The sequence below is a fragment of the Megachile rotundata genome, chromosome 16 (assembly GCF_050947335.1).
Source record: "Megachile rotundata isolate GNS110a chromosome 16, iyMegRotu1, whole genome shotgun sequence".
NCBI lineage: Eukaryota > Metazoa > Arthropoda > Insecta > Hymenoptera > Megachilidae > Megachile > Megachile rotundata.
Genome location: NC_134998.1, coordinates 11,846,699 through 11,867,216, shown reverse-complemented (window position 1 = coordinate 11,867,216; position 20,518 = coordinate 11,846,699). Strand labels below are relative to the sequence as shown.

General features: G+C 37.3%; 2 protein-coding genes and 1 non-coding gene across 10 annotated transcripts in view; 1 reads left to right on the top strand and 2 right to left on the bottom strand.

The window, feature by feature from the left end:
- The window catches only part of LOC100875458 (trace amine-associated receptor 1), a 43,964-nt gene extending 43,681 nt beyond the window's left edge, over positions 1–283 (bottom strand). For 4 of the 8 annotated variants that reach the window (XM_012289951.2, XM_012289952.2, XM_012289953.2 and 1 more), the window contains exon 1: positions 83–281. The gene's annotated coding sequence lies outside the window, so the exon portion shown is untranslated. Of the gene's footprint in view, positions 1–82 lie in introns of all 8 variants that reach the window. The other 4 variants (XM_012289954.2, XM_076541605.1, XM_012289955.2 and 1 more) reach the window with 2 other exon arrangements.
- A 2,177-nt stretch (positions 284–2,460) lies between these two features.
- TRNAE-UUC (transfer RNA glutamic acid (anticodon UUC)) lies at positions 2,461–2,532 on the top strand. Its single transcript has one exon. It is a non-coding gene; the product is annotated as a tRNA-Glu (tRNA).
- Positions 2,533–2,767: 235 nt separating this feature from the next.
- Positions 2,768–20,518, bottom strand: part of stet (stem cell tumor) — a 319,583-nt gene continuing 301,832 nt past the window's right edge. Inside the window, exons 8-10 of the mRNA XM_012289938.2 lie at positions 16,159–16,271; positions 9,688–9,843; positions 2,768–9,304 (exon numbers count right to left, since the gene is read on the bottom strand). Of these exons, the coding sequence (XP_012145328.2) occupies positions 9,063–9,304; positions 9,688–9,843; positions 16,159–16,271 (511 nt within the window). The 3' untranslated portion in view covers positions 2,768–9,062. The remainder of the gene's footprint in view (positions 9,305–9,687; positions 9,844–16,158; positions 16,272–20,518) is intronic.

Here is a 20,518-nt window from a genome sequence, read left to right as displayed (position 1 = left end):
TGACAATAAATGAAAAATAAAACAAAATTCGTTTAAAGTTCTTACAGTAAATTCTTAATTTTAAAAAATAATAAATTCTAACCTCAAACATAAATACGTAGTGACCTTTCTCTCACGTCCACCGCAATTGCATCCAACCTTCAAAGCCAAGCCCGCCAACTATTAGACTTTATAAACAACTAGCAACTCACGGATTAGATTTTTATAATTACGAAACAGAATACGAGTAATTGTTTTATTTAAAATTCATATTTACTATCTTGACCATCACTGATTTAATTTATAAATTAAGAAAGCCTTAGTTTCTCAAGATTCAAATTTAGAAGCACTATAATATTACCACTGTCGCCATCCAGCAGTCAAATGGTAAAGCATAGGTACAAAATGACGCGGTATTTTAAATTGCCAGCAGCAGATGTTGTCAATGCTAAGGTTACCGACGAAACTATATGGTAATGGTGGTCAGCAATGCATTATTTACATGATTTGATCATGAAAGTTCATAAATAATGTTCGAGTAATGAGTAATTAATTACTTTGTGTCAGCATTGCGATACGTACATGAGCCGCCTATATCAATTCTATTGCACATGCAAAGTGCAATATTTCGGCACTTTGACGACGTAGTATGGTTCTTGAGGCATTTAGAAACAAATTTCTATTAGGGTTTGATGCGTTTTGATGCCTAATAAAGCCAGAAAATGAATTTTTGTCGAATTCGGTCCAAAACGGTACAGGTGGCGCCATCTAGCGGCGAGCGGCGGAACTACAAAAATAGAAAATCTCGATTTTCTCGAAGACTAGGGACTTTTCCGAAATTCTGAGATATACAAATTGTTCCTTGTCGCCTACGGAATCGAACGAATGTAATTATAGCCCGCTAGGACAATTATTAAGGAAAATAGAAAAATAGCCCATTTCATGGACTAAAAAATTGGGGTCCATCTAGCGGCGAAAGTTGGAACTACGAAAATAGAAAATCTCGATTTTCTCGAAAACTAGGGACTTTTCCGAATTTCTGAGATATACAAATTGTTCCTTATCGCCTACAGAATCGAACGAATGTAATTATAGCCCGCTAGGACAATTATTAAGGAAAATAAAAAAATAGCCCATTTCATGGACTAAAAAATTGGCGTCCATCTAGCGGCGAAAGTTGGAACTACAAAAATAGAAAATCTCGATTTTCTCGAAGACTAGGGACTTTTCCGAAATTCTGAGATATACAAATTGTTCCTTGTCGCCTACGAAATCTAACGAATGTAATTATAGCCTGCTAGGACAATTATTAAGGAAAATAGATAAATAGCCCATTTCATGGACAAAAAAATTCGCCGCTAGATGGCGCCACTAGTTTTGTCCATAAAATGCCCTTTTTTTTATTTTCTTTACTAAAGCTTTCAGGAAACTTTTATTGCTTTATTTTGCTTCTAATGCGACCACGTAACACTTTCTGAGTCTCGGAAGTCCTCAAAGTTCGCTAATTTTCGAGAAAATAGCATTTTTATATTTTCGTAGTTCCAACTTTCGCCGCTAGATGGACGCCAATTTTTTAGTCCATGAAATGGGCTATTTTTCTATTTTCCTTAATAATTGTCCTAGCAGGCTATAATTACATTCGTTCGATTCGGTAGGCGACAAGGAACAATTTGTATCTCTCAGAATTTCGGAAAAGTCCCTAGTCTTCGAGAAAATCGAGATTTTCTATTTTTGTAGTTCCAACTTTCGCCGCTAGATGGACGCCAATTTTTTAGTCCATGAAATGGGCTATTTTTCTATTTTACTTAATAATTGTCCTAGCGGGCTATAATTACATTCGTTCGATTCTGTAGGCGATAAGGAACAATTTGTATATCTCAGAATTTCGGAAAAGTCCCTAGTTTTCGAGAAAATCGAGATTTTAGTGTTTCGTAGTTCCGCCGCTCGCCGCTAGATGGCGCCACCTGTACCGTTTTGGACCAAATTCGACAAAAATTCATTTTCTGGCTTTATTAGGCATCAAAACGCATCAAACCCTAATAGAAATTTGTTTCTAAATGCCTCAGGAACCATACTACGTCGTCAAAGTGCCGAAATATTCATTTTTTTATTTTCCTTATATGCGTGTTCGGACCCTTACATGTTAGGATTAGTTTTTTCGGTGATTATTCGTTCGTGCCAAGCCCGATTAAAATTTTTTTTTTCTATGTCCATCTGGATGTACATGCGCATGTGCATGCAAAATTTGACGAGAATTGGTTGAGTGGTGCAAAAGAAAAACGTGGACAAAGAAGTTGCAAAGTCAAGTATAAGAGCTTCGCTCGCCTTTGGCTTGCTCGCTCAATAATTTATCAAAATAATACATACAATGTTTATTAGACATAATATTTAAGTCAATATAAATGTTTTAATGCATTTTATAGTTATATTTTAGATGTGATGTACAGTGTCACTGCGGAAAGAGAAAATACTTTCAAGCGATCCGGTATGGTCTAGTGGCTAGGATACCTGGCTTTCACCCAGGAGGCTCGGGTTCGATTCCCGGTACCGGAAATTATTTTTTACCATTTTTTTTAAATAAACAATTGTCCTTAATAGAGCACAAGGCTCATATATATGTTATTTTAATTCTTTCTTCCTATTATATTTATTTATTAGAAACTCCAATGCTTCTTTAATGAATATAGAGTGTAGATTTATAAACAATTTAATATAAATTAATTTAACAAAATAATTTTAATTTTAATATTATAAGGAAGGAAGGTTAATGGTAAAATATTAGACTGAATTCTTCACAAAAATTTTATTTTCGCACATTTCTCGCGTTCTTTTACAACTTTTGCTACCTCTTACACAATTTACAAAAAGTTTCTCGTTTTTCATCCCGACAGATTCTACGCATCTCAGCACAGAACGCACACCTCAAATGATCAATGAACAAACGAATTCGAAGACGCTCGACAATAATCGTCTAAATGAACAAGTCGATAATTTATTACGTGACAAGTAGCAACGATATTAATCGCTCGAAACGAAACTTTACGTATCTTCTTTGCTTTTACTAGCTCCGCCTCTTTGGCTTATAAACTGACTGACCGTACATATAAACGTTATAAATAAATAAATAGTAAGAAAAACTATTCGTCGAATACTCTAAACTGTTATTTATTAATCGAAGATATAAATGTGATGTAATTTAGCTGAACAGAAAACGAAGGTTTGTCTTTCGAAGGATTTGACATTTTTAAGCGCGGTTAAAAATCCTGACCGCTTATTGGTTTAAACTCGCGAGGAACCTGCCCTGGCCTAAGTAGAAAACAAATCATTATTTAATTGGTGCATTAAACTAAAAAAAATTCGATGAACCCTGCGTTCATAATTTTACTGTTGTGATGGATGCAAATTTATCATTTTTTAATATACAAATTCTTTCAATTACAAATATTTACCACCTCAGATTTTCCAAAATAAAGTTTGCAGAATTTTAAAGAATTTCAAATGATATTCACTGTGAAACTTATAAAAAAAAATTGAACCTTTCTGAAAATGCTATTTGCGTCATTATAGAATGTTTACGAATTATAGTTTGAGTATTTAACGCAAGGTTTCCATCGACTGAGATGATTCTAAAGTCACGAGTCTGACATGACTCCACGCCTTCGAGGCGTACTCTTAAAATTTCCTTAAAATAGCGGTACAGGAAGTGGACGTTGTTCTCGAAAGGTACAATTGTTTTTAATCGCTGAAACGTCGAGTCAAATCAATTTAAAAATAACATTCAAAGAACTAATTGTTCGCTGTATGGTTCCGCGATGGCGCTGCAGAGGCACATCGAACCTAGTGATCCCCAGTTTAATAGCGGGAATACGTCCGCCATGTTGATCTGAACTAGTGGCGGTAAAATTCAAAATACGTGAAGATAGATTTTTATAGTAAAATGAAAGAGAACAAATATTTATATTTTGTATGAAGTTCCATAATTTAATTTGCCACAAAATTAATTTTAATTCTGGTTTTTGTACGTAGAGAAATTTTTATAGTAAAATAGCAAAATATTTTTACTGAATATGCAATTGAATCCTTTGTTATACTCCTGTGTATTTTTGACAAATTTAAATTAAAATAATTAATAATAATTTTGTGTATTTAGTTTATACTTCAGTGACAAATTAAATTTGTGTATAATGGAAATTTATTTTTATACGAATTTGAATTTTCCCGCCAGTGCTGCTTTATGTCAATACAGCAACAAATGAAAAACACGATATTCCGGAGGATCACAATATCGAACGGGTCGACTAGAAACAAAATTCGAACCGAACAATGCCCACTAGATAATAGGAATTAAAGAAATTAACGCTAGTTTCACTGTATTTAAGCGCCGAATGTCGAGCGCATATTCGAAGCCGCTCAAGTGTCGAAAATCAAACGAAATCTGAAGCCGCCATTTTCTTTCGTCGAGCGCCGTTTGAATGAATAAATAAATAAATAAATAAATAAGAGACGAAAAAAGAAAATATATCTATATATACTTATGTGACAAGAATCGAATATACACTCGTGTTTCCATTTTGGTAATTCAAACAAAATGGCGTGTGAATTTATGCGAAAAGCTGTAGCGAAAATATGGAACGACATTTTTTAGTGGATGCTGAAAATCGTCGACTAATATTCAACATCGATTTACTCCAAAACGAAGCGTGCTAAAAAATGTCGCTGCACATTTTCAACGTTGGACGTTCATTTTGCTTGAATGTACACCCTGTATATTGTGAACGACACTTAAGCTTCTTCGACAGACGCGAATCGTGTAACAAATAATCGTAACTTCTCGTTTCAATTATGTTAACTTTCCTACTCTGTGCACCTTCGCAACAGAAACATGCGTGCCTTTAAATAAATAAACGATCACCGGTTGAGGACTGACGCCATTTGCGCGGCCACCTTTCGAAATCACTTCCCATGAGGTTTTCAGATCTGGTGATTCGGCCTTATTCCTTTTACGAACTTATAAACAATTGGCAGTTTCATATTTTAGTTAACTCTACCATGTTACTATACTAAATTTTAGAACACTGTATTCAATACATATAGAAGGGGTCTCACAATTAGTGTAGGTCCATGGGGGAGCTGATTCTGAACAAATTTTCCCTTTGCAGAAATGCGATTTGAAGCTTCGTTTTCGAATTATTAAGGAAAAACACCGGACCAATCAGAGCGCGATGCGCGCGCAGCCGCTAGGCTCGAAGCTGCGCACTGGAGTCTGCGCAGTCGCGCTCTGATTGGTCCGGTGTTTTTCCTTAATAACTCAAAAGCGGAGCTTCAAATCCAATTTTCGCAAAGGGAAATCTTATTCAGAATCAGCTGCCCAATGGATCTACGCTAGTTTAGAGTCATCCTGTATACTTTGAATATACAGTCTCTCTATATTGCCGCTTTCACGATGTGCGCTAACGTGGCAATGAGTTTGTAAATTATACTTCATTTCAATTAAACAGTCTTTGTAGAAAAGTTGGAAGATCGAAATGAAAAGAATGTTAAACGACCGAATCACCACTTTTGAAAATCCGACTTCTCAGAAGCTTAGAAGAAAAAAACTATTTTTTGGCAATGTTTTGCTGCCATCTGCCGCTACTAATTGACTAGCATCGTTAATCACTCTCGGTATGAACTCGTTCGCCTTATCGCCGTTGGCTTTTTGGTACGAATCTCCTAATTTCTTTCTGCTCTTCTTTCGCAAAGTCCGAACGCGATATAAGAAAATATTTCTCGAGTATTCTGCAGGATTAACGCACGATAAAAAGGAAGGGATAAAGCGAATTTGCTTTGAGTTGTCTCGTGAATTTTTCGTCGATGAAATCGAAAGAAATGATGGTATGGTGATTATGGGCGAAGAGGTTAGGGCAACTGTGTGCATTGGACTTGCAGAAGATGTAGAAGGTAACATTTTAATAGGATTGAATTATTTTTGGTTGTAATATTTTATAGTATTGAACTATTGAATTTTGGAGATTGAGTCTTCGAGAACTTAAAAATTTAGAAATTCAGAAAAATGCTCTGCGCCCCCTAGCTCACTAGTTGCCCACCACAGATCCTAACCTAAGATCATAAATTTCCACTCACCAACTTTGTACAAAGAATCCACACACTAACATACTAACCTCGTTACCAAAACAGTAACAAATCGAGACACCCGATCGAAAACCTTCCCCAAGAACTCGCAAGAAAGAAGAGCAAATCCCTTAAACAAAAAAATATCAATAAATACTATCATACATTCAGAACAGGCAACACGTAACAATGACCAAAAACAAAATCCCCAGAATCCTCTGCAGCGACTCGAATATAAAAAAGTCTTCCAATTCGAGCGGGAAACGATGCGAATACGAAAGTGACGAACGAAGACAGATCGAGAACAAAATGAAGGCTCGTAGCAAACCTGCACTGCCCATTCGCTTCCTGTTAATAGGATCTTAGAAAAAGGGATGCCGTGCTAGTCCGCAGGACACCGGATTCAAAATATTCTTTGTTTCTCTGTTTCGACGAGCAATCATACAATCTCACGATAATCGGACTAGATCGTGCGACCACGTTCGGTCCAGCACGCTAATTAGTTTCTTCGCGCGCGCACACACACACACAAGCGACGATGGACGCGGTACAGACGTCCAACGTCTAGACTATGTACAGAATTATTTACAGTAGGTATACAGGTTTCGATCGCTTTTGCGGACCGGGACTTGGGGCTTTGGCGACGGAACTGGGATACTGCGAACAATGACGGTATTTTCAAAATTTAAGCTCTTCGGTTTTCATATTTTATGACTTTCGAGCTTTGAGTTATTAGGGTTTCAGATTTTACAGTTTTCAAATTTTGTGATTTTCAAGCTTTAAGTTCTTCAGGTTCCAAATTTTACTATCTTCAAGTTTTAAGTTCTTTAGGTTTCAAATTTTATAGTTTTCAAGCTTTAAGTTCTTCAGGTTGCAAATTTTACAGTTTTCAAGTTTTAAGTTCTTCAGGTTTCTAATTTTATAGTTTTCAAGCTTTAAGTTCTTCAGGTTGCAAATTTTACAGTTTTCAAGTTTTAAGTTCTTTAGGTTTCAAATTTTATAGTTTTCAAGCTTTAAGTTCTTCAGGTTCCAAATTTTACTATTTTCAAGTTTTAAGTTCTTCAGTTTACAAACTCTTTTAATTTTCAAGTTTTAAGTTCTTCAATTTAGAAATTTTACAATGTTCAAGTTTTAAGTTCTTCAGTTTACAAACTTTTTTAATTTTCAAGTTTTGAGTTCTTCAGTTTACAAACTTTTTTAATTTTCAAGTTTTAAGTTTTTCAGTTTACAAACTTTTTTAATTTTCAAGTTTTGAGTTCTTCAGTTTACAAACTTTTTTAATTTTCAACTTTTAAGTTCTTCAATTTAGAAATTTTACAATGTTCAAGTTTTAAGTTCTTCAGTTTACAAACTTTATAATTTTCAAGTGTTAAGTTCTCCAGTTTATAACTTTCAGTTTATATATTTATAACTTAAAATCCTAAAAGTTATTAATTTCTGTATACATCTAAATAAACCTATAATAATCTCTCTCCACATGAACATCTATAAAAAGACAAGATTATCCATCTTTGTTCGCAGTTTCCCAATTTCGCCGCCAGAGGTCCACAAATTCCCTCCAAAACTTGGTCCGCCATACTTGAAAATGGCGCGATCCACTTTTTCCGGTATTTCGAGCAATAATGATGATCACGTCCCGGATTAACGAAGGCAGCTCGCGTGAGTATTAGACGTTGCTTCGTCTTATTTCGCTTTCAATAATCGCCGATCGTTTCTTTAGAGATTGTTCCTCACTTTCATCGATCCCTTGCGAGTTTCGTGGACTAATACCAGTCTTTGTATCAAGCTACGTTTACGATAAGCAAAGGCTACCGTCAAACAAATTACTGTACATTTGGACGCCATATTGATACGTTTTAACAAAAATTGACTACACGTTAAGGTTCTCTTAAAAACTTTTGTACAGAGAAAATTACTAGAATATTGTTAAAGAAAATTAACTGCAAATGTAGCATGTACATAATCATAGTCCTACATAGTTAATATTGTTAAGAAATACTGAGAGCCATAAGTTGAAACACAAGGTATTTTAAATGAATTGTACTTTACAATATTCACTGAGGCCATTGAACACAGCTGAACGATACATAAATAACAGTCCTTTGTTACTTCGTAGACGTAGCTCGGTACTTAAAGAAATTATTAATTCTTTACACCGCTATTTCCCCGAAACGATCTTCCAAAGGCGGCCATTTCCTCCGAGTGATTGACCAAAAAACGATCTTCTCTCCCGTGGTTTCTTCCTGGATGTCTGGACACTTTGTTTCCCTGAATTTCTCCGGCTATTCCGGTCCTTTGGAAAGTCGAATTGAAAAGGACAAAAGGTGGACACGTTCGGTAGGATTCTTTGGTTTGTTCGTGCCCAGGGGCTGCCGATAAATGTCCTCGCCCCTCCAATGACTTTTTACTTTGAACTGGGTCCCGAATACGGATTCCCCGAGGTATTTTGATTCTTTGGTTTTTTCACTGGGAAAAATAGCGCTCGTAAAAGGGATCGATTTTTCGACGCTATGAAAAAATAAAGGGGACACGCAACGCGAACAGACCTCTCGCCATTTTGCTATCGAAGGCGATCTAATTTCCTCTGGCGGATTCTTTCTCTTTTGTATCCCTTCGATTGGGTACAGCTTATCCTAGGAACATTTCCGTCTACTTTCTTCTGTAATCGGATTGTCTCCATCAAATATTCCTTATCTCTTATTTGTATTAATCTGATTCGCGTTACGTGTGGATCTCCGAGAAAAACCAATTATCCTTCAGTCAACGAGATACCGGAGCACAATTAACACTCGTTAAAAATACCTCGCTATTTCTCTCCATTTGGTTTATATTCAAGTTCGCTCGGAGGCGAATCTCGCCAGCTCTCTTCATCAACTGACTTTGCGTATTCTTGCAGCTGCAGTTTTGGCTCGTTGTTATCCAGCTTCGCGTTACGTGTTTCGCGGTTGACCGTACGCGAAGCTGACCTCGCGTCATGGGTAGTCCGGATGCATCAGATTGTACATGATCGCGAAGATGGTGCACGCTGCGTACACGCCGAGGGCCACCCACCAGAGAAGCTGCTCGTGCAGACGCTGCTCGAAGTTCTTCAACACCAGAAGCCCGATCGTCAGGCCTGCCAACGCACCGGTCAGGTGTGCCACGTACGAAACTGGAGGACCCATCTGCTCGGCGGCGTAGCGGTCGTAGATTGCGAAACCCACGTCGGCGCTTGCTGAAAATTTTAAATTTCATACTTATTTTATATTTCATAATCATTTTATGTTTAATACTAGTTTAATACTAGTTTAATAGTAGTTTAACACTAGTGTAACACTGGTTTCAACACTAGTTTAACATTGGCTTAACACTAGTTTTAACACAGTGTTTAAATCAGGAACAAAGAGTAAATATAACAAGAGGTGACACTGACTCTGGTTTACTCTGTGTCACAGATTCAAGAAGACACTACATGTCTTACTTTAAGTTATCAAGTAAGTTATAAAGTAGTATAAAGTATTTAAGTTATAAAGTAAGCTTCTGTCAAAATGTTAGTTAATCTTCAAAATAAAGAATCATTGTGTAAGCTAGTTTGTGTAAAATTGTTGAATGTCTTACCGATAACAAAGATGCCGATTAATCGAACTATGCCGAACTCCATGTTGTTGTAATTGAGCAGGACATTAGCTAGATGGGCTGCGAGAAGTGCGTAAACGCCGCCACTGGCGCCAACTAGGTAGACGTCAGTATCGAACACTGAAGTACCCAGAGAACCTGCAAATATAATTAAAGAAAACGATATTTACTACCATACCATGTACTGCCATATACTACCATTAACTTATACAGGCCGTCTCTCAACCAATGTAGGTCCATTGGGCAGCTGATTCTGAATAAGATTTCCCTTTGCGAAAATTGGATTTGAATCTTCGTTTTTGAGTTATTAAGGAAAAACACTGGACCAATCAGAGCGCGACGCATGCGCAGACGCTAGTGCGCAGACGGTAGTGCGCTGACGCGAGTGCGCAGAGACGTGCGCAGACGCTAGTGCGCACCTTCCAGCCTAGTGGCTGAGCGTGCGTAATCCTCGCGCTCTGGTTTTTTCTTAATAATTCAAAAACTAAGCTTTAACCAGCATTTTGGTAAAGGAAAAAGTGGTTCAGAATCAGCTCAGCTACCACTCCCTAAAATTATAATTATATATAAAATTAAGAACACCCTGTATACTGGTTGTGAGACCTGTATGTACTACTACTACCTTTTAGACAGTAAATTATTTTTGAAAGTGTAATTATTTTGTTAATATAGCCTATGCATTTAAACTTGACAAGTAGTTATTTAAATAATAACTGTGTTCATCAAGCCGTTAATTCTAGTAACCAGAATCACGGTTATTCAAGATTGGTATTACACGTAGTGGTAATTAGCAAGCACCTCCATAGAATTTCCTCCGGGTGGAAATCGGATATGTGTTTCTGCAGAAGCAAGGAAATAATAGCTTTGGCACTAAGCCGGCTACCATCTGCATTAACGAAATTAATATCGCCGATAAACACGATAAAATTACCCTAATAACAAATTAATGATCCAATGTTGTTTAACAAATTTTCTCTTCGAATATTAAACTACTTGTTACATTAAAATGAAAAACGCAAATGGAAATAACAAGTTCATAAAAAAGGTACACAGCTTTGTAACTTCGAGGCTTCATAACTTTGTTAAAATTTATCTGAAGCTGTTGCGATAAAAAGCAGTCGCGATCAAAAGCACTCTCTGCCCTTCCATCTCTTTGGGTAGTAACATTTAAATTGCTACTCAAAGGATAAAATGTGTTTTAATACTTCACATTTCATTCTTCAGTCGCAATGCATAAACGTACGCGTTTTAAACGTCAGTTACCATAATTTCGTCTCCGATAAGAATTAAAAATTTGCATTATTCGGTATAAAATGTTTCGCGGCGTTTATTGCTATCGGAATCCAGACAAGCAATTTATTCCTATGGATATTTTTCATATTTAAACACTACAATTTTTACATTACATAATAAAACTTATTTTGCAAATAAATCATAACAAAAAATTAAAATTAGAAGTGAAACTAAAAATATTTTTTATATGTTATATGGAGCTTGGTAATGAGCTCTCGTTATATTGCCGATTTTGAAAACCTGCTATTCTAGCTCGATAATCTGCTGAATTTAGAGTGCACTTGAAGTTGTACCAAAGTAGAATTAATGTGTCTTAATGACCGAATGAAAATTCCAACAGCAATTACTACTAATCAGATAGTTATTATCGATAACAATGATAAAGTGGCAAATAATGAAGCGCTAAATGGCCGATTCCAATTTGCGACACGTTATCATCCGAATTCAAATAACTCCATTAAAATTAAGTTTCCGTAACAGGAAGGATAGTTGGGTCTCGTGAGATTAGGCAGTTGGAATTTGTCCAACTACATTCTATGTTTGTTGGAACGTTCGCTCGCGAAATGTTAATCTGCGTTTGCAAAAACTACTTATCTCGCGGAGATTAAATTTTGTACTTAACAAATATAGACATTTGTGGAAGAATACTTAATTAGATTTATAGGCAGAAGGTAGGGAATAGGGTTGGTACACTTCTCCGAAAGGTGGCGCCACTGATGATCTCAGTAACCAACCTAACCTAAGTAACCAACCTAACCTAAGTAACCAACCTAACCTAAGTAACCAACCTAACCTAAGTAACCAACCTAACCTAAGTAACCTACCTGACCCATCTAACCTAAGTAACCTACCTAACCCATCTAACCTATCTAACCTACCTAACATATCTAACCTACCTAACCTACTTAACCTATCTAGCCTACCTAATCTAACCAGGAAAAGGATCCCTTTTGTACTTCATTATTTATTTATCATAATAATGATTAATAACTATAATTTAAAAAAGTATAATTAAATATTCTGATCTGCAACTTCTGTAAAAAAGAAGCAATTTTAAAAGGGAATTAAAAATGATTAAAAATGAAATTTCACTTATAAGAAACTCAATAACCGAGCTCCTTTTATTTCTATATTTCCCCAAGTATTATTATCAAGGCATCGACTTTTATATTTCCCGTCGTGCTTTTCATTTTTCTCGCAATCATAATCCTGAAACTGGAACGTGTGCAACAGGTGCAGCGAATCAAGTACGAACGGCGCAACCAATAGCAAAAAGAGCTACGAAAAGTGCAGGCGCTTGCATCGTTCTATGGGGACCATATGCATTGTTAGAAAAGATTTTATTACTGCAATAATGAAAATTAGTGAATGAACCATTTCAGTTTTTTGTTAGAAATCAACTGGTCCTAAATTCTCGATATTTCGTGGTAAAACTTTTTTGGTTACTTTCCTTTATTGTGAATTTGGGTGAAATTTGATGTACTCTCGTTATATTGCATATTGTATTGTATATTATTATATTGCATTTCAGTTCTTTGTTAGAAATTAGCTGGTCCTAAATTCTCGATATTTCGTGGTAAAACTTTTTTGGTTATTTTTCTTTATTGTGAATTTGGGTGAAATTTGATGTACTCTCGTTATATTGCATATTGTATTGTATATTATTATATTGCATTTCAGTTCTTTGTTAGAAATTAGCTGGTCCTAAATTCTCGATATTTTGTGTCAAAACTTTTTTGGTTATTTTGCTTCATTGTGAATTTCGGCAAAATTGAATGTACTCCCGTTATATTGCATACTGTATCGTATTCTATTATATTGCAATTATAAATATTGACTAGTATTTATAGATTAATTGAGAACCTCTGATTTGCAATAAAAATGGAAGTCCCAAGTAAGTGTGCGAGAACGTTTTAAATTTTTCGTGAGTGCCTCCATCGGTAGATCTGGTTATATCGGAAAGTGGGCACAAAATCGTGCTGTCGGGTTGCAAATCGGATAAGGAAACGGGCATCGGGGGAAGAAAGGGGGAATAAAGTGGAAAGGGAGTTGCAAAGACAGGCGATGCGTCTCGTATTGCTTGGGACGAGAAAATAGAGCACGCATTTAGAAGGCGAGTGCAGACACGTCGATGCATTCGTAAAGAGGGACGCGGAAGTAATGGAATGGGAAACCCCGGAACTAGCAACCGGAGGACGATATTTTAAGTTCGAAGGAAAATTGCACGAGAAAATAGCTGTAATTAAGCTGAAAAACCCAATCAATTGTATTGTTCGATAGATTAGCGTTTAATCTTAAATGCAGCTTTTGGCGGGAAATTCGAATTGTGTTCGCAAAAAGCACACACATACAAGTATAATAAAATTATTTATGTAGATAAAATTTATCTATAATTTTACAATTTGACAAAATTATCAAAAATGTAACTCGTTATTTTTAAACAAATATCATATTTCTGAAAAAATGTTCAATTTCGTTTTTTCTGATAAAAAGGAGTATTGACATGGGAATAGAAACACGAGTTACGATCAGTTTTCGTTTTTTTTCTTAAGCAAACATACAGGATGAAGAAAGGGAAGCAGAAATAAGGATGGAAAATAGTGGTTGCGAAGAGAAAGAAAATAAAGTCTATATGATACGTTGGATTTTCTTCTCCGGTTTCCCGTGTACCTTTACGATGTTCTTGAAATTTTCAATTTTACGCTTTTTGATGAACAAATAGGTGAAATGCGATGGAAAATCGATGATCGCGTTCCCATGGATGAAAATAGTCGAGATTCGAGACATACCAGACTTTACGATATTACTACATCAAGTTTTCAGATTTAGGGATTTTTCATGGTCGAAAGAGATTCTTACACATTTATAAATTTCAAATTTACGGAGTTTCAAATCTCTTGTTACATCGCCAAATTATATCACTCTTGTTATATCGTCAAATTGTACCACTCTTGTTATATCGCCAAACTGTACCACTCTTGTTGTATCGTTAAATTATACTACTCTCGTTATATCGTCAAATTGTACCACTCTTATTATATCGTCAAATTGTACCACTCTTGTTATATCGCCAAATTGTACCACTCTTGTTATATCGTCAAATTATACTACTCTTGTTATATCGCCAAATTATATCATTCTCGTTATATTATCAAATTATGCTACTCTTGTTATATCGCCAAATTATACCACTCTCGTTATATCACCAAAGTAATTACACTACAATTTCCCATACCATTCGCGCATCTCTACACATTCTTCTATAACGTCCTCGACACATATTGCATAGTCAATAAAAGAGTCTACATTTCTCACAATAAATAGCCCTCCACCACGCATAGAAACGAACGTGATCCACTTTAACGTTTATCAAGTAATTGAAAAAGAATTCTCGGAAAAGTACGCAGGTCTAAGAATAATTTTCAGATAAAGAGGTTAAATTTCCACGTAATTTCATTCGTTCCATCAACGGTACCGCGTTTCTAATGTGCGTCGATGAGGTTTCGTGTCGCAGAATCACCGGCGCCATGCCGATTGCGTGACACAGACAATTATACAACGATATCTGCATGTCGTCGCGTAACGTTCCCGTATGCGTGATGCATTTTGCATGCACGACGAGAGACTGATGCTATATGGCCGTCTGTCGAAACCCTTCAGTGCCCTTATTTGCCTTCAAGCTTCCGTTTTTGTTCCTTTTCACCTCCGTTCGCCTGTATACCTCTTTAAATTTTTAGTTTAGTAACAAGTTCATGCCATATATCAAGTGGTTATAGAGCCCCTTGACGTAAGAGGGTACAGAAGTCGTTTGCACGTCATAAGAACTCTGTCAAGATTACATACGATCAAGGCAGTAAGATAAGAGTGGTTGGAACGAAAAGTACGACCCTCGCGTTATATTGCATTTCTGTAAAGAGCAACCAACCGTTAATGTGTAACTATTTTCACGTATTGAGGTAATTGTTACATTTCATCCACATATCGACACTGTCATTTCAAATCTCCTTCTCCGTATCTTCGAAATTTTCTCCCGAATCTTGGGTTTATTATTCATGCGTCCCTGTTTTGCAACGGTTTACTTTCATGACTGCTAATAACCCGGGATCTGAGTCTAATCGAATTTATGCAAATGACAATTAGGTTTACACGAATGTGCGCCGGGTCGTGCAGTGTCGGTTCGGTGCATGCCGGTATACGCGCGTTCGCGCGTGCATACACGTATACAAGAAAACTCGCGTACTCCCGTTTCTCGGTGGCACGGGACGCAAATGAAAATAATGGAAAGGGAAGTAGCCGAAGGTGAACTCGCAGAGGGGCCACGATCGAAGGGGCGACAGGAGGGAAAAGCAAAAACACGTTCCATGTTGGAAAATCCCGAAACACGGTAAATGGAAAGAGGGACAAATTGTGTTACAGAGAAGAAATAGAGTCGTGGCGTGGCAGCTGCAGCTGCGCTGCCGGGCATTTATGCGGGTGAGAATCACCGAGTGATTTAAATTCACGAATATTGTTGCGAGCATTCGTGCATTATTGCATTACATGCCGGTGCATAATCACGCGTGCAAGTATCGACGAGGCTCGCTGCAAACGTTGTACGGTAAATGTACTTGGACCGGAAGCTTTTGCTTAATCGTATTTCGTTGACAACGAACGACTCTCGTTCTTTCCCTTTATTCCCCTTTATTCTGCTTTACTGCCCCCTTTTTTGTTTTATCGATCAATTTACTGGCTTATTTTCTTTCATTGTTATCACCGGCCCCGATTACTTTTACTTGTATTAACGTCCTTCCTGTTTACTATATAAGCATATATTAACGCGCTTGTTACATAATTGCATTGAAAATAATGTGATTTTTTAATTATGCCTATGACTACAAGTACTCTAGATTCGCTACTCGATTCTCTCATTCGTTTATAGTTCGCGCTCTACCCGCCAGAGGGCAGTCGCGTCAGTCTGACTCACGTGACAGTCTCACGTGACCATTACATGTCCCATTATACGCTTTCTATTTCATCAACATTTTATGAAGATAGTAATGTGAGAAAATGGACATCAGGTGAAGTAAATAAACGAAAATGTGCTCAAATAAATAATAAAAAATATGTTCAACTCAGAGAGTCTCATAAATAAGGGTTAATTTGTAATGTATGATTACTTACCGGCAAGAACTCCGGCCATATATACCGCCGCGATCCTCAGACTTCCGTGAACCATTTCCAGGGGAAGTCCCACGACCACCTGCACTCCTAGGTTAAATAGTAGGTGAAGCCACCTGAAATGCAAGTACGTGCATTCCTGAGACACTGTTCGTTCAAATGTGCAAGAATAAAATGTCCGAGTTTAACAGAGTTCACAAATTTTTTATATTATCGAGGTGACTTCTTGTGAGGCATTTATATAAATACAGTCTAAAACTGACATAATTGTCTTTACTTAAATTTATAGTTAACCTTAATGTCCAGTATAAGGTAAAATTTCAGTAGACCAAAAACGAGTAACCAATAAAAGTTACAGCTGTCCCGGTATTTATGGACAGCGTGCATGAAACAGATAGTAACACCGATCACGAATTCTACATGGATATGTGGAATGAAATATAACCTTGATTGCTCTCGCACCAACTGACTAACTAATAACTGACTGAAATATGGAAGTGAGTAGAAGCTTGATTGCTTCTGTGACTGATTAACTGTTTCTGAACCGACTATACTGAAAGTGGGATTGCTTTTGAACTGCTCCGTGCTTTGTTGATGATTCAGTGCTAACAACAAGCTGACTGATTAGTCAACCAGGCCATTTGCGGGTATCATCTTTCGTCGATAAATGCTTCTCCTACATTTTTTATTTGAAGCATTCATTTTTAAACATGGCTGCTTATATCTGTCACTAAGTATTTTAGACATGGATACTAACAAATTCATTATAAACTATGAATTAGTTTAATAAATACATTAAACCATGTTAATAATATTTTTACGAAATGAAAATATAAAAATATTTCCTACGATATTAATGAAATTTTCATTTCCGACAGCAAATGATATTCATAGCGATAGAAATGATTTATAACAAAAAATCGTATCAAACTTTCACTATTAAAATTTTATGAGCTTCAAACAGTGTCGGTAACGTATCCCTAAAGCTTCCGCGCAAAGAAAATAGCGTTGGCGAACAGTTATCGCGGGACAGAGAAGAACGCGCAGTAAAGAAGGGAAGTAGAAGATAAGTCCAGTGATACAATCGATGCGGCTCGTTGAAAAATTCGATTCGTTGAGGCACGATTATCGCGACGACAGCGGTGGACGATGAAATTAAAGCAATTATGAATTTTATCTTTCCAGTGTCGCTGAAACTTTCTCGCGAAGGAAGATGATCAGGCTTATCTTCTCCGCTCGACGGCGTGGAAAAGTCTTTTCAAGATAAGATTCGTTTGACTCAGTTTTTCATCTCTTATTCCATTTACCATTCGGCTCTGTGGTGCTTTAAACTTCATTTAATGTGAAATACAAAAATAAATAGTGAAGCAAGTAACACGTATAGCTCTCCATCTTGACGTTTCACCAAAAGATAAATTTACTGAACTTATAGATGAAAAATTGAACTTACAGCTGGGAAATGGAAGTTACAGTTATAAAATTGAAGTTACAGGTGTATTATATTATTACAAAAGTTAGAACACGTCGAAAAGAAATGTAGATAGCGTAGCAGAAACGACTGGGGTAAAGATAGAGCTTGACGGGAGGCATCTAGCACCCGTAGATGGAGCAATTTTGCAAATGCAGAAGCAGAACGATACGTATGCATCAATTTGTCGAAAGTACGCAATTCACGAAATGGAGTATACAAAAAAGTAACTCGTAAGGCTCGCCGAGGACAGGAAGCTGGCAGGAACGACAGAACGATAAGACAAGAGGGAATAGATATCCACTTTCTGAGAGCAACGAAAGACCGCCATTCGTCATTCGAATTCGTGAGATAGAAACTTCGATTTACCAGGATCATCCTTCGGGAGAGACCGAATCTGACAAACTGCTGTAATTCGTCCGTGAACCGGTGTTGGGAGATTCCTTTAATTACTATCCAATTTACTGAAACCGTTACCTTCTTATTATCCCTAATTCTTCAAGCTTTTCTCTGCCGGAGGAGACAGCGCGACTCGAATAATAATGAATGCACGGATTCTGGGAATTGATTGTACATTTGGGGTCTTGGGGGAAATTATGGGATTTAGGGGAATGGACCTAAACCTCTCATTTGTATTCGATTATTTAAATTAGTACTTTTCAAGTTTGTATTAGGATATAATAATTACATTTTGAAAAATAATGGAACCACTATCTAAAAGGTAGTAGTAGTACAAGGTCACAACTACTGTAGGTCCATGGGGCAGCTGATTCTGAACAAAATTTCCCTTTGCGAAAATGCAGTACGAAGCTTCGTTTTTGAGTTATTAAGGAAAAACACCGGACCAATCAGAGCGCGATGCGCCACTAGGCTTGAAGCTGCGCACTGGAGTCTGCGCACGCGTCGTGCTTTGATTGGTCCGGTGTTTTTCCTTAATAACTCAAAAACGAAGCTTCGAATTCCATTTTCGCAAAGGAAAATCTTGTTCAGAATCGGCTGTCCCATGGACCTACGCTAGTTGTGAGACGCCCTGTATACTTTCAACATACAGACTCTCGCTATATTGCCGCTTTCATGATGTGCGCTAGCGTAACATAGCAACGGTGAGTTTGCTGCGATCTACTGTAAATTATATTTCATAACGACAGTCTTTGTACAAAAATTATATATATATAAAAAGAATAAATTTAGTTGCCATATCGTTCTTTTAAACTCGCAACCATTAAGCATGCGACAGCATTAAGAATGCGAGACACAGACTACATTTATGTAACAGGTTAACAATTCGTGCTGCAGTAAGTTCTGATTCATATCGAGAAGAGTTTTATATAACCCGTAAAATGGCGGCGTACTAAAAATATATGTTGGCTGTGTGTTGAACGGTAGTTCCACGATTAATTACTAACTACGACGTTGAATTATTTCTGTTACGGGGACCCTCGGGTTTCATGTAAAATGCAATTCTCGCGCAGTCTGTTCCCCCAATCTGCACGAACATTTTCCACTGTTGGGAGAAGTTTTCGTTTCCATGTGACGCATCCTGACGCAAGGCGTAACGACGGGTCGAGGGTATTAAGGACAAGGCCTTCTTTTTTGCATTTATGTAACATTAGTCGAGTCTCGAATAATGCTTTCTCTCGGACGTGCATAATGTTCGCATCGAGACGTGGTACGCGACTGGAACACAAAATGGACGCCCTTATTACAAAATGGCGGCTGCTCGAACAGTTGTCAAGGTCTCAGTTTTCGAGAAGGACACTTATGATGAATATTATAATCAATTAATTATGGTGAACATTACTTATGATCAGTTGTGAATGAAATTCTGAAATTTCGTAGATCCACAATTCCCCAGATTCTCAAATTTCCCAAATTCTCAAATTCCTCAAATTACCAATTCTTCAAATTCTCAATTTCCCACCTTCTAATTCCCCAAATTCCCAAATTCTCCAGATTCTCAATTCCCCAAATTCCCCAGATTCCCAATTCCCCAAAATGTCAAATTCCCCAGATTTTCAATTTTCCCGAATTCTCAAATTCTACAAATTCCCAATTTCCCACCTTCTAATTCCCCAAATTCCCAAATTCTACAGACTCCCAATACCCCAAATTCCCCAGATTCCCAATTCTCTAAATTCCCCAGATTCTCGATTCCTCAAATTCTCAAATTCCCCAGATTCTCAATTCCCCAAATTCTCAAATTCCACAAACTCTCAAATTCCCAGCTTCTAATTCCCCAAACTCCCAAATTCCCCAGATTCTAAATTCCCCAAATTCCGAATTTCCCGCTTTCAAATTCCCAAATTCCCAACTTCCCATCGAGATCATAGGTCACGAACGATTCGTAACCACGAACGTGACACGGGAACATCTTTCGGAGAGTAACCTGTTCTCTTATTTTCGCGAACTCCGCGATACCATTGTCCGATCCAGCGGCGTGCCACGTTCACTTCCTGTAATTACCGCGATTGTCTCGATTTTTCTCCGCTTCAACGTTTCACACAACGTATCCCTCCTCTGTGAACCTTTTCATGTCGCGGAAGACCGACGCCGAGCGTCAAGATACGCCACCGAAAGGTGGAAGACACTTTTCACATTAATAACAAGCACGATAAGCTTTGCCTCCCCGGTACGCCGACGGAAAAAGAAAGATGGACGCCATCTATGCTGGATACTCCGCTAAACTCCCTACCTACGGAATGCTCATCGAAATGTTCAACGTGTCTCAGGAATTGTATTTCGAAAAGCATTGTTCGAATTGCAGATAGAACAAGTTTCAACGTTTTATTGCCTTCCTGCAACTCGGTTTTATCGCGAACTTCGGACCAGACGAAATTACTTCCGCCTTTGTTTTAGCGAAAGGACTCCACTTTTGACTCTCGCTGCTGCTGATAG